This window comes from Dysidea avara, chromosome 10 (assembly GCF_963678975.1).
Source record: "Dysidea avara chromosome 10, odDysAvar1.4, whole genome shotgun sequence".
NCBI classification, from domain to species: domain Eukaryota; kingdom Metazoa; phylum Porifera; class Demospongiae; order Dictyoceratida; family Dysideidae; genus Dysidea; species Dysidea avara.
This window is the reverse complement of record NC_089281.1, coordinates 19,694,787-19,709,066: the sequence shown is the minus strand read 5'-3', so window position 1 is coordinate 19,709,066 and position 14,280 is coordinate 19,694,787. Positions and strand designations below refer to the sequence as shown.

Sequence of the window (14,280 nt, the reverse complement as noted above, 5' to 3'; positions counted from 1 at the left end):
AAATGGTCCAGTGTATATATACGCACACTTGTTCTGACAACCCTGGTTGTTGTAAACATGATCCATCACTGGTCTGTAGTATACGTAACTAGGAGCTAGAACAATCAAACCAGACCAGACCTTTTTACTCCCCATCCAATGACAAAGAGAGAAAAAGTGGTCTGGCCATGCATGTGAGACTAGTAAACATACTTGTCTTGCATTCCCATTTTCTATAGATGTAAGAACAATATTGTTTCACAAGTTTATTATTCATGGTATATTAAAATGATGGTATATACCGCTTTTTGTGACTTTAACATGAGTTTCTGATTATCTCTGTTGGAGGTGTCTTTAAGTGCTCATGCAATGCTGAGTGCCATTAATATAGTTATGCAATATCACTATAGTTAACATACCTGCAAGCCAATCATATAGCTATGTCCTAGAGGTGATCTTATGTGTGATCTGTTTTATTAGTGTTTCAGCATCATTTTTATCATGTGACAATTTACATAGCCAATTAAGCAGGCAATCCATATGTACGATAACCATAAATTTCTTTCGTAGCTTCAACTCCTGTTTATAATTTGAAAATATCATCTGATAGTTCTTCTTTGGGTTACATTTATGAAATACAGTGTACAGCTTATACTGATGAAATGATTAATCCTAACAATGTTACTGTTAGTTGGACAGGACCTAATGGTACTATTACAAATGGTAACAGATTAACAATCACTCCAACTATTTCCAATGGTACCAGTCACACTAGTACTTTACAATTCTCAAACCTCACTGAAAATGATGAAGGTGAATACAGTTGTAATTTAATGATATTTGGAACTCTGTTAAGTGGATCTGAGTCCTTTAATGATGAGTAGATCCATGCAATTACTTTACGAATCAGCATGTTGAAATATTTCTACTAAAATGCTTAACTTTAATATTTTATAACAAATACAACACGATTGCTTGGTAATATGATGTCTCAGGGACTTGTTTGCACACCCTTGGGAATCATGCACATAAGTCTTATCCCTGTAAGTGTGTAATAACTACGTATGTGTGTCTGTGATGTACATATATATAGAAGTGCGTAAATTGTATGAATTATTTGCTGTACATTTCAGTTGCAGTATTAACCATCACAGAAGCTCCCAGTAACACAGCAGGAGTAGAAGGTGGCAAAGTGACATTTACTTGTACTGCGCATGCATTTGGTATACCCCTACCCAAAATGACATGGAGTAGTGATTATAATAACAGTATTGCAGCCACTAGTTATGTGGAACTTGACAACTCTACAGTACAGTCAAATTTGACATTATCAAATTTAAAAGTTGGTGATTTTATGAGCTACACTTGTACGGCAACCAGTGTATTTGATAGTAGAAATGCAAGTGCAATTCTTGGAAGTGAGTTGTTGTAAATTTAATTCTGTATCACTTATTCTGTAAAGGTATATGCCTAGCTCATTTCTGACAAAGGCCATGCACACATATACACACATGAACATTGTTGCAAATTGTTCTATTTGTGTAAGTCAGAAAATGTTTGGTATGCTTTTAAGCCATCATGCAGTATGATAGTACTGTGTAAAAGTGTGTATATTAGAGATCATGAAGGTTTGGGCTTTTCTGGCCAAAAAATATCACCCTAAAACCAGCCTCACAGTGCCTTCATGGCACCTTGGTGATATTGGTTAGGTCATAGTATAGTGTAACTAATCCCAATAGTATATGACCTGAAACGCTTCCAAAAAGTTGCTACAATGTTTTAAAAATCATTTATTGAAGCTTTCTACTGATTGACTGCCTGTTTGACTAACTTCCTGACTGAATAATTACTTCAGACAAGCGTAACTCAATACCGCCAAAGATTATGGGCTTAATTTTTCCCTATTCAACATTACTTCAGTGCCTTTTGGCATAGCACAGTACATACAATGTATGCTTCATGGACTCACCTGTGTCCTCCTTGGTGTCTCATTTATCTTGCTGACAGCACAAGGTGCCACTTCGTGGTAGTATGGCATGCCATTTGTAACAAAAAAATACCCTTGTTATAACATCTCCTTTATAATGTTATTACACCCATTATAAGCATTACTTCAAGCGTATAATTAATACCTCCTTTATAATACTTATGAAGTATGTGTTATAAACCTTATGACAGCTAGAAACTTCATTAGATGATGTTGAGGTGATATCGATAAGAGAACCGCAGTATACATGCGCAGGGAACTAATTTTATGTGGAGATAGTAAGGACCAGCAATACAGACCGATGGAGGTGTAATCATAGCAACGTTTGTGATGGTGGAAATGTAGAGTATGTCTGATAATGACCACTGTTGTCTAACCAGCTATCAAGACATGCACTAATAAGTATAAGTTCTGTAAGTGATTAGCTAAGTGTGACAAATGGTGACAAATCGCTTTGTTGACAAATGATTCCATTCCAGTGATATAAAGAGACTTCTGATAGCTCAGTCAAGTGTTCTTGTAACATGTGTCATTGTCTAAAAGCTTAGTTTTAGACATTCCATCACCTGAAGAAATCACTCCATTTGTTTGTTAATCAGTGTCCCACGTGCTGTGAAATCACTACCTGTGTGGTCTGATAAAATCATCCATTTCTCCTAGTAGAAAGAATCTTTGGGTGTGACAAACAAGTAAATAAACAAAAGTATAAAGAAAATTAAGAATTTTAACTTCAATTAGGGATCATAGAAATAAAAAGTAGCTAACAAACCTTTGTAACAAAACAAGGGAGGTCACCTATCCTTCTTTGTATCCCTTGTCTTTCCACTACTGCATTGTAGGTGTTGATTTGTACTGGAACATCATAGCTACAGCCTACAGTGCTGGTTATTAACTTATTGTCAATGAGTAGTTTGATTGCAGAGATGTTTCTCATGCAGTTCTTCATTTGTAATGTTATTATTAAAGGTACACTATAGTATAGCTGCAGGTGTAGACAACCTCTCTTGTTTCTTTGCTTTTTAATGATCCCTATACTCAAATATAAAATTTCTAATTTTCCTTTCTGCTTTATATATGGGTGTCCAGAAGCATAGTAAGAATTTTAAAAGTGGATTCTATATTAATTTTATTAGTGAGTCGTGGTTCTGAGGCTCAGCCCCCAGCCGATGACAGATTTTGAACATTAAAATGGTTCAAAATATACTCGGTTATCGAAGCTCCTGGGGACCACCTAGTGCTAAAATTTTTGGCCAATAACTCTGAGCTTGTAGCTATCCAAAATTACCTTAAAACAATATATTTATCACTTGCAAGCACTGACATTTTCCACTACTTTAATAGAATACTCACTGCTCTAATAAAACAATTATTTTCAAGGTTAGGTAAACTGAAAATTTGAGGTTCCATTGTATAGACAACTATTTTCAATGGACGTATATGTTTGGTTTTTTAGTTATGGCTTATGGCTGGCCATGCAATATAAGTGTCACTGTAAGTGGAGACCTAGATTAATTGAATTATCGAGCTCTAGCTACTATTTTATAGATATAAGAAGGGTTCTGGATTATTCCTTGATTTCTGTTTAGTTTTACATTTTATTTTCTTTAATAAATTATCTCAAAACATTCTGTTGTGGATATTTATTATAGAGTATTATTGGCTGCTCAATTGCTATGAGTTTGGCTCATTGTGCATTAAGAGTACATCTAAGTCTTTATAAAAAGATTGTGGTTACATGTGCATACCCTTGTTCTTCCTTTATCCACTTCTGAGGAATCAATGTAGCTACATAATATAGTTTTTTTTTAGCTATGCTACACTTCTCTCCACTGTTCTCTTATTCTTCTGTACCTTCAGTTGTTTAATTGTTTGCTGAAAGCCTATCACGTTTCAGAGAGGACCCTTCTGTATACCAGTACCTTTGAGTACTACTATATAGGGCATGAGTTTAGAAACAGACATGTAGATACATACACGTATGTAAGTATCTATGTATGCATGTATGCATGCATGGATGGATGTATGTATATGTATGTAATTATGCATATGTATGAATGTGTGTGTACATATGTGTGTGTGTATGTATGTATGTATGTATGTATGTATGTGTGTGTGTGTGTGTGTGTGTGTGTATGTATGTATGTATGTATGCATGCATGCATGCATGTATGTATGTATGTATGTATGTATGTATGTGTCTATGTAATGTGTGTGCATGTGTGTGTGTGTGTGTGTGTGCATGTGTGTGTGTATGTGTGTATGTATGTATGTATGTATGGATGCATGCATGCATGCATGTATGTAGGTATGTACATATGTAGGCATGTACGTATGTAAATACATATGTAGGTATTATTATGCATGTATGAATAAGTGTGTGTATTATTATTATTGCAATTTTTGAATAGAGCTCCCTGTAGTTATACAACCCCCACAAAGCATCTCAGAACTACAGGGAACTACTGCTAATTTCAGTTGTTCAGCAATTGGCATTCCTCCACCAACTGTTTTATGGACGTTTACAAATGATGACAATGTTGTCACTACACGTGATAGTACAACAGTCACCCTTTCTGATAGTGACATTATAACAGCTGAACTAAACTTACCAGATGTAACAGAAAAGAACTTTGGAACTTATTCCTGTGTTGCAGTCAATATATTTGACATTGCTAGTAAAGCAGCAACATTAGTGCTAAAATCTAGTAAGCTGAGTGTAGATTGCAATAGCTATATTATACCATCGTTCTTTTTTTCTTTTTATAGTTGTTGTTTCAGATGATAACTCTCCCTCTATTTCTCCAAGTATGTACAATCAAATATAATTACATATGTATGTAGTTGTAAACAGTTACTTATAATAAACTGTTTTGAAATTAACCCCAAAACCTGCCTATAGCACAATAGGGGAAATGCAAGTTATCACAGCACATTCTCTACAAGAGAACGCCGATAAGCTATACCCAAAGGTATTTGTATGTTTATACCATAAATATGCTTTTTAAATAAAATAATTTTCAGGTGCAAACCTTGTACAAAAATTCTTACATGAAATTTTTTACATGAGATCGAACTACTCTAATATAGCAGTCATTCACGTAAATTATATGGAAAACGTTTTTTACATGAATTTCTTTTGTATGAAAATAAAGCGAATTTTGATAATTGCTTTTGTACATTTCAGTTTATCTGCCAATTAAATGCAGTAGAGAATGCTTCATGAATGGTCATACTCAAAGAGGAAAGTGCTAATTTCTATATGTACGTGTGATTGATAATTGGCCAAATTTTATAAATAGCTTTAATTCTTTATAACATGCAAAAAGAGGTGTGATAACTTAAATACATGACAGGTGTATAAAAAATTATGTCAGCATGAGTTTGGGAATAACAACTATAAATGAAAAAATCAGGCATTGTGGTCAATATGCTGGTACAGTTTATAGAACCTTAGAGGAATTTATATGTATATATACCACTTTGACACCTCAGATCAAAGGAAGCCACAAGGTTATATATCACATATTGCCCTGACCACAGGGCAATATCTAGATATCACCCTGTGGTTAGGGCGATATCATGATATAGCCCTGACCACAACTGCCTTTGATGCTGAGGCAGTTACAAAGCATCAGTCCCTTTGATTATTTATATAGAACTACTTAAAGTTTTGCATTGTGGGTTTGAGTTAAACATGTTTTATTTAGGGGCATTGTTGTGAAGAATTGAGTGAGAATCAGCATTGCATAGTTCAGCACTTAGTAATTATTTTTGCAACGTGGGGATTGTTTTTCTACAGAATACATTTCAACTACATGAAAAGATGCCTTAAAACATTCCCAACCTATATGTCTAAGTGTATATTTTAGCCCCTTTGGTCACTTTGTTTATCCACAAAGTGGTTATTTGGTTTAAAATGGTATCACTACAACCAGTGAAACCCACTATCATTTCTTTTTGTGTCCACAATTTAAACCCACAATTGATGTTTGCAAACCTCTGTATAAAATTAATGTGGTGAATGCAGGTTTGTCTTCCTTCACCTATTAGGTGAGTGGTATATATTACTTATACCATGGCCACGGGCAATTTACCTGATATATATGCCCAAGCCTGAGGGCCGCAAACTATTAAATATAGCCTTGGGTTTAAATGTCAAGTTTTCTGAGTAAGGTAAGGGGAATGCATCCAGTGAGCATGATAGCATGAGTATTCAAGTACCATAACTTCAAGTACATTTTTGATCAAAGCAATACAGTTATATAGAAGCCATATTAGGCTCATGCATTGTAGGCCAGTATATATCTCTCTGTAACTTTGTTGTGTCAATCTTCAACTATATTTTTAGATACATTTGTAAATCCATATAAATATGGAAGAGAAACATTTTCAAAAGCCTGAATTTTAGAGTTTGCATTTATATACTTAAATGATGGATCAATTTAATAAATTTTCCAGGGAGTATATATACCACCAGATTTAGAGCCCCTCTAACTGGAGAATTATATACAGCTGAGTGCACATGCATGCACTCTATACACTGGTGAGTCAGTCTACTTGCCCTCTCCACTCCCACTTACCCTCTATACTGTTTGGACAGCTAGTGTAGTTTGAGCCATGACACTGTAAATTATGCTATACTTCAAAACACTAAATTTGATCATGTGCAGCTGATACCCATATGGTTCCACTACTAGTTCTTTAAAATGTTAGTCTAAGATTGAATTTTAGCTACATGACTGCACCCTTTAGTTATACTGACAAGCTGTAAGGGAATAATGGTATCACATAAACAAAGTGACATCATCTTTCAATTAAAATTACTACCAAATTCAATCTCAATAGGCCAAATTTGCCAGCTTTTCCTGTGGGGAAATGCCCCCAGACCCCTTAGATAGAGCATGCTTCTCACACTAGTTGTATCAGCTATCTTGCTACATATATAAATGTCCATGTTAGCACCCCCTCCCCCTTCTGAAATCCTAGATCCGCCCCTGGGTGGCACTATACTCATTCCTTGTTTAAACTTCCTTCCTTGTATTCTTCCAGTACAACACATAGGTGTAGTTTCATGGATACTGTCTGCTTTGATGTAGATACGTATCAAGAAAGAAGTGTGTCTACATACTTTTGAAAAGTTAAATGGTGTAGCTATATGTAGTAAATTTTGTTTCAACAATTTTGTGTAGCATATACATGTACAGTACTTACATTCTATAAGCAAAAGCATATGGTTCATGATGTACCATAGCTGTAGTCACCACAAGAGGTTTGTTTTACATATATGTGTTTATACATCAATCCATGCCACATACAATTATTAATCTTCATGTTCATTTTGCAGCTGTTACAAGTACTACTACTACTGTTACTGCTACTACTGCTACTCCTGTTGTCACGTCTCCAGTACCTATCCTACCCTCTAATTCAGGTACACTAATTTTATTGACCAATATAAAAGCACATTTGCATATATTTCAGAATCTTCTCAAATTGCAGTTATTGCCTCATCAGCTGCTACATTGATTATACTCATGTCCATTATAATTTTCCTTGGAATAGCAACATACAGGTGGAGGAGGTATGCTGCTACACTGATGCTTGTACAAATCTAAAATAAGTATTCTAATATAGTATCTTTCACTAGTATTGGTCATCTTACCTTACAATAGTATTTCTATACAGGAAACTGTTGGAGCAGAAAGACACTAAATGTATGGTAAGTTGTAGTGTAGGTAACGTAACTGTTTCTTTGTGTGATGGTTGGTATGTTGTGCATGTGTGTGTGCATGTGCATGTGCGTGTGGGTGTGCGTGTGCATGTGCGTGTGCGTGTGCGTGTGCATGTGCGTGTGCGCGTGCGCGTGTGTGTGTATGCATGTGTGTCTGTATTTGTATGTATGTTGTATATATATACCATACAAAACAGTACATGTACCATACAAGAACAGCAATTAGCACAGTAAAAAGGGTGCATCCAAGTAAAGCAGACAGACTAGTATACCTGCAACAAAAAGTAATACTACTAGAGTGCATGTATGTAAAATGTAACCTTGAGACATAGTTAAGTAACAATGCCAGTTTTTATATCCTCCTTTGTGTATAGTTACTTAGTTTAGTACCATTCAGTTGCAAATTAAAGTGCATATAGACTCTCTGATACACAGCAAAATGCATTATACCGATACTGACTGATGTTAACTCCATATTTTACTCTGTATTGCTCTGTGTACTCTGTCTTAAGACCATCTTGGGACCATTATTCAAATTCTGTCAAAATTTGCACAGTAATGGACTCCTTCCTGCTATCACTAGTAATTAAAGAACTTGCTCTGTGACAGGATCAAGTTTCCTATGTTATCGGGGCCATCTGGTTTTCTGATAGCGAATAGTCCATAACTCTGGAAAACGTTTTTAAAATCACCTTAAAACAAGTATTTAACACATTTGTAAGTAACCAAAAATTATAATGCTATTTGGAGTACTCTAATAGAACACTCATTACTCTAACAGAAGAATCAATCTTATTGTTGATGTAATAAAACATCAGCTATACTGATACCAGTTATCCAAACTTTGGTTAACTGAACAATGAAGATGTTGTTCCTATATATTCTTGACAGCTTCATTAAAATATTTCATCACAATTTTCTTGACTTCTGTAGATGCTACTTATTGATGATGAGAGTTATTACCTAGCAATCGGCAGAGATGCACCAAGTATAATAGAATGTCTCAGTGTGGGTGAAAAAGTTGCTGGATGGATTAAGGACTGTGAACTGCAAAGTATTAATGAAGAATGTATATCAGTTATTTCATACAGTATAACAAATGAGGAAATGTTGAATTGTGTGTATGGCCACAAACCTGATGTGCACCAGAATAGAATACACCAGACTTTATCTGATTTAACACACGACTTAGGAGTGAATACTGAAGGTGATAATAGTCAAAGAAGTAACACTTCAGAATCTGACAATGAGATGTACATTTCAGAGGAGAAAGCCATGGAGCTACTACATACCACCTCTATCAGCAATTGCAGCATGTCTACTACTGAAGAGACTCCCTCTATTTGGAATGACCAAGCCCAAGATTACCACACTGCAGCAGAGGATGCAATAAATGGAATCAGTTCATCACAAGCACAAGACATAGCAAGTGACAGTTCACCATTAGATGGTGGTGGTTCTTTTAATTTACTCTCACAAGGAAACTATGTTGATCATGACATTGCATTCAGCAGTGACAGCTCCTATCAATCATCTAACTCTAACCGCACAGTTGCATTATCTAACTGTCATGATAATATGCTAGATCAGTCTACATATACTCTATCTCTTGCACCATTCAATAATAGCAAAGTCATCCATGATTCTTCCCTTGTAGCTAACCAGTGTGCTACACCTACTACAGAAGTATATCATCACTCATCCAATGTCACCTTTAATGCAAACAATGACAATGGTTTACAACTGATATGACTGAATGCACACAGTAGAATGATTCTCATACATATGTCTGTCTGGATTAATATTGTGTAACATCAGAAAAGTAATTTTCTGTATAGGTAAACTTCCAGGGCAGACCAATTGCTTCATTGAAATAAAGTGAGGGCACAATAGTGGTTTCTAATAGCACCTCTCATCCAACAGAGTACCTCACTATATGGAATTGAAGTCACATAAAAGCTTTGGTGGATGGTGAGCATGCCACCATAAAGAGCATGCACATGCAAGAAGTACAGTTGAAGTAAGAGTCACCAATGTACCATCTGGCATTGTTATAGCCACTCACACTAGCTCTTTAAAACTTTATTGGTTAAATCACTGATAAGTCTGATATATACATTATTATTATTATTGTATAATGTGTGGTATCATAAGCATTGCATGTTTAGAATCACTAATAATAGAAGTGAGGTCCTATCACATAGGAACCTGTGAGAAAGTTAAAGACAGAAAATTCACATTAAAACTCTTGCAAATAGAATGCAGATCCATCAGTGCATTGATGCTCCAGCAACATGAAGTCACAAGATCTTCAAACTGTACTTCCTGTCTTATCATGCACAATTGGGTTCTTTTTCAGAATTGCAGTAATACAAACTGGGTGGTACTTTGACCATTTATATACATGTCTTCCAAAACTGTTTCCCCTCTCTCCGCTAACTAGTTATGAACTGATCATGAAGGGTTAATTGAAATCAGAACAGAGGAGATGCATACAAATTAGGTAGTAAATACATAATATGCACATGCATGTATGCAGGGCCGGAGCCCAGAGATTTTGAGTGGTCAGGCCATCCATGGACTGCAATGGAGGTCGTAGTCATTCACAATACTTTTTATTGATCCGATATGATATTTAATTTTATTGTGCAGAGATTATCTAGCTACTTCATTTGCATGTACTATAGCTACAGCATGCTAAGCTAGGGAAGTTTGGGGCATGCTCCAGCTGGGTAAAAGTTTGAAAATACATGTTCTGAAATAGTATCTGGAAGCTATTTTACATACACAGTCTCTTTCTGCTTTTCTGTCAGCACCAAGAATATATCAAGATTGCGCTACTGTATACCAATTAATTCAATTTTATATATAGCTAGTAGCTAATTTTAATTTACTTTCATGATACAAAGTGAATTTAGTTCTTTTGAGATACAGAAGTAGTTTTGATTGTAATTGCTAGCTAATGCTTATGATATCCATTATCAATTATTAACTTATTATGCAATGCTATGCAGATGGCTCACAGAAAAGTAATTTGAAGACATTGTCAATTAACATGGATGTAATGGCTTATGCTTAGACCAATCAGTATAATAAGAACATTGATATTGTATACTGAATGCTCTATTAGAGCATCACGATGACTGTTCTATTAGAGTATATTGCAATGATTACTCTATTAGAGTATCTCGATATTTTCATAAATTCAAATGGCTGAAAAGTGGTCCGGCATTGGACCGTGGACTCCAGCCCATGCACACATGAGTTATCTACTTTGACCACCTAAAGCTATTATGCTGGCTATGTGATGAAACTATTGGTGGAAGCATTCCATGTCTTCCAAAACTGCTTCCTCTCTTTCCTTTAACTGATCACAAAGTAGAAATTAGAACAATTAAGACATACAATACACATGTCTGCTCAATCCTGCATACCATTGAGTGTTTGTGTGGTTACTGCTCATTGGAATGTACACATTGTACATCATCAGTGGCTACATGTGTGAAGTTTGTGCTTTTGTGTGCATGTCTGCATTGATGGTATAAATTGGTATTGTAGTGTGTGTTCATGCATGAGCATGAAGTTGTGGATGTGGGTGTGGGTGTGTGTGCACTGTTAAAATTGAGGTGGCTAAAGTTATGAAGTGTTATAATTAGCACTCCTGCTGAACTTTAACTGTCCGTGTGCATGTAAATACATGTTTTAACTTGAAAATTACTTCAGTATGACAGTTTACCACACAAAATGTAATTACGTATTTATTTGTAGTTCTACTGACTCATGCACTGACATTATATTTTCATTTATACATTATATTTTATGGCTGAAATTTTTGAACAATAAAGCTAGCAGACCCACTATGAATCAACTTCATATTAATATGCATTGCCCATTATCTCAGATAATTTTCATTCGTGGTTACAACTATTACATACAATGATAGACTGGAATGTTGTAAGCATAATGGAAGAATGTCACATGTGCATGATTAGCAGTATAGAATCTAAGGCTGCAACAAATATTCGATTCATTTGGATATTCATTCATTAAGATTTTATCCGGATACCAAATTTACCATTTGGATATTCGTTTACTAGTAAATTACAAGTGTTTACAGTGGAAATGGTGCTGGTTACCAGCTATATATTTCTACAAGATGGACTGTTCTAGATCTGCCATGTAAAATTACAACCACTATTAATTTTGCATACATTTCAGAGAGGAAGTGCATGTATGTGGCAATATGTAGCTGATTCAGAATTCTAGCATTTTTGCATTAATCAAAATGTTATATACCAAATAGTTCAGTATTCATTCATTAAGACATCCAAATATCCAGATACTCAATTTTACATTTGTTGCAGCATTTTGGAGTCAGTACAATATTGTGTGTGTGTGAGTAGCATTTGCAAATATCTGTGTAGCTAACATTGTCATTGTAGTGATGTTCTATATACAGTTGATATTCAGTGATAATACCATATATCAACAGTGCAAGTCACTCTGTAATGTGTTGCAGAAATTTCGATGTTATGCCCTCTAATTTTAAGTTTGCAGATTTTAATTTTTGATATTGCCATGAAAAAACAGAGAAAATCCATGTGTCTACACATGTATAGTGCAACCGGGCATAAACCTCCAAACTTATTTTACTTCCTCACCCACGCATTTATTTCTATATGCCACTAGATACATTCTATAATGTTTTTATCCTTTCATGTGTTGCTTTGCTCACTAGTATTTCATAATTTTTTGTTTTTTTGTGGTTATACATATTTGCAGTGTCTCAGAGCGTACTTTTATAAATTGTGATTTTCAACAAATTTCACAGAAAAATCCATAATCTGACTTTACGATGTCATAAAACAAAAACTAAAAAGAAATTTACACAACCCCAGCTACAAATTTTAGGCATGTCAATCTCCTTTCAGAAAATAATGAGTATATGTAAAAATTTTGAAGTATGTGAAACTAGATACATTTTTTCGAAACCCTATGAAAATCACAAAAATCACCATAGCTTACTTTTAAAACATTTTTTACAAATCTGGTACAGTGGAACCTGTCTATAATGGTCACCTTGGGACCAGATATATCTGGCCTTTATATACAGGTGGCTGTTATAGAGAAAACCTGTATAAGGTGGTCAGCAGCATTTTAGTGGCTATGGCCGTTATAAATGAGTGATTATTATTAAGAGGCTCATGCCAACCGCAATGCAGTAATATTTTTAGTACAGAAAGGACAAGGTGAGCTTGTTATGAATGTTGGTTATAGCTATTGAATACGTTTAAGCAATGAAGCCTGATAGACTATATAGTATTCATTGAAAGGCAGGAAATGTGATAATTGTGCATTAATTGAAGCGGTACCGTGGTGCCAGATAACAAGCCACCATAAAAGATAGCGACCGCTATATGAAGGAGAAAGTTATGTCATAGATATTCTACTAGTAGAATATCTATGGTTATGTATACAGTGATTCATAGGCGAATTCTTGGTTGGCCGTTATACGCGTTACACAGGTGACCGCTTAATGCAGACAACAATGTATACATTTGTATGGGAAAATATTTGGGACCTCGTGTCCATGGCCGTTATGCAGAGGTGACCGCTTAATCCAGGTGACCGTAACACAGGTTCCACTGTACTACGAATTGTCAGGCTTGATGAGACCTTTCATCTACTAGAAAATTATTGAAAAACCCAAAAGTATATAAAACTAGATACGAAAAAACCAAAAACCATAAATATACCATTTTTGAGATAATTGTGGTTGTTTCCATGGTAACCTGTGTACAGATATGTACAGATACATGAGTATAACCATGTGAAAAAAAAACAGAATTAAGATGTGTGGTGTATGTCTCAAGTTATAACCAGAAACATGAAATTTAACTTTTTGGAAGTACATGCCCGGTTGCACTATACCAATATGGCCATAGGCGGCGGATAGGGGGGGGCTAGGGGGCTAAAGCCCCCCCTCGGTCCGCTGAGGGGGGCTTAGCCCCCCTCAGAATGATATCACACCGAAATTATCTTTCTTGGAGTGGGGCTGAAAACCGTGATAAAGATCGAGATACTCTAATAGAGCAGTCACTCTAATAAAGTAGTCAGTGTGTAGCGAGCTATGTAAGGATTTTTATGTAGTTTATCAGCTAGAAATGGTAGCTAGTGAGGTGAAAAGCTCTTGTCAGTTGGTTGCGACCTTTTTTTTTTTTGGTCTCACCTTACCAAACTATAGAAGTAAGTCTGGGTCAGCCCAGCCCCCCTCATATCAACTACTTCCTCCGCCGCTGAATATGGCTATGTATGAATATATGATACAAAGCTAGTGTATGGATCCATGCATGACTTCTGATTAAGTGTTTGAGTTATGTACACAGAAACTAATCACCGTGGTAATCATGTGGCCAATAACTGACTATGTATCCGCTTAGTTGCTAGGAGATTACTTATTGCACAGTAGTCACTATATATACTATTTTCTATTTATGTGTGCTTGTATATACCACTTTAAGGCAATAATTGACACTCTAAAAGTGATCAATAGTAATTATTTTTGTGTATGCACATTATGAGT

At 35.4% G+C, this 14,280-nt stretch overlaps 1 protein-coding gene across 1 annotated transcript; it reads left to right on the top strand.

The window, feature by feature from the left end:
* Nucleotides 1–641: 641 nt before the first annotated feature.
* Nucleotides 642–9,449, top strand: LOC136236834 (serine-rich adhesin for platelets-like). The gene is made up of 8 exons (XM_066027065.1): nt 642–792; nt 1,113–1,397; nt 4,375–4,671; nt 4,733–4,771; nt 7,311–7,397; nt 7,448–7,547; nt 7,652–7,685; nt 8,631–9,449. The coding sequence occupies exons 1-8, from the start codon at nt 642–644 to the stop codon at nt 9,447–9,449; spliced, it is 1,812 nt and encodes a 603-aa protein (XP_065883137.1).
* Nucleotides 9,450–14,280: the final 4,831 nt, after the last annotated feature.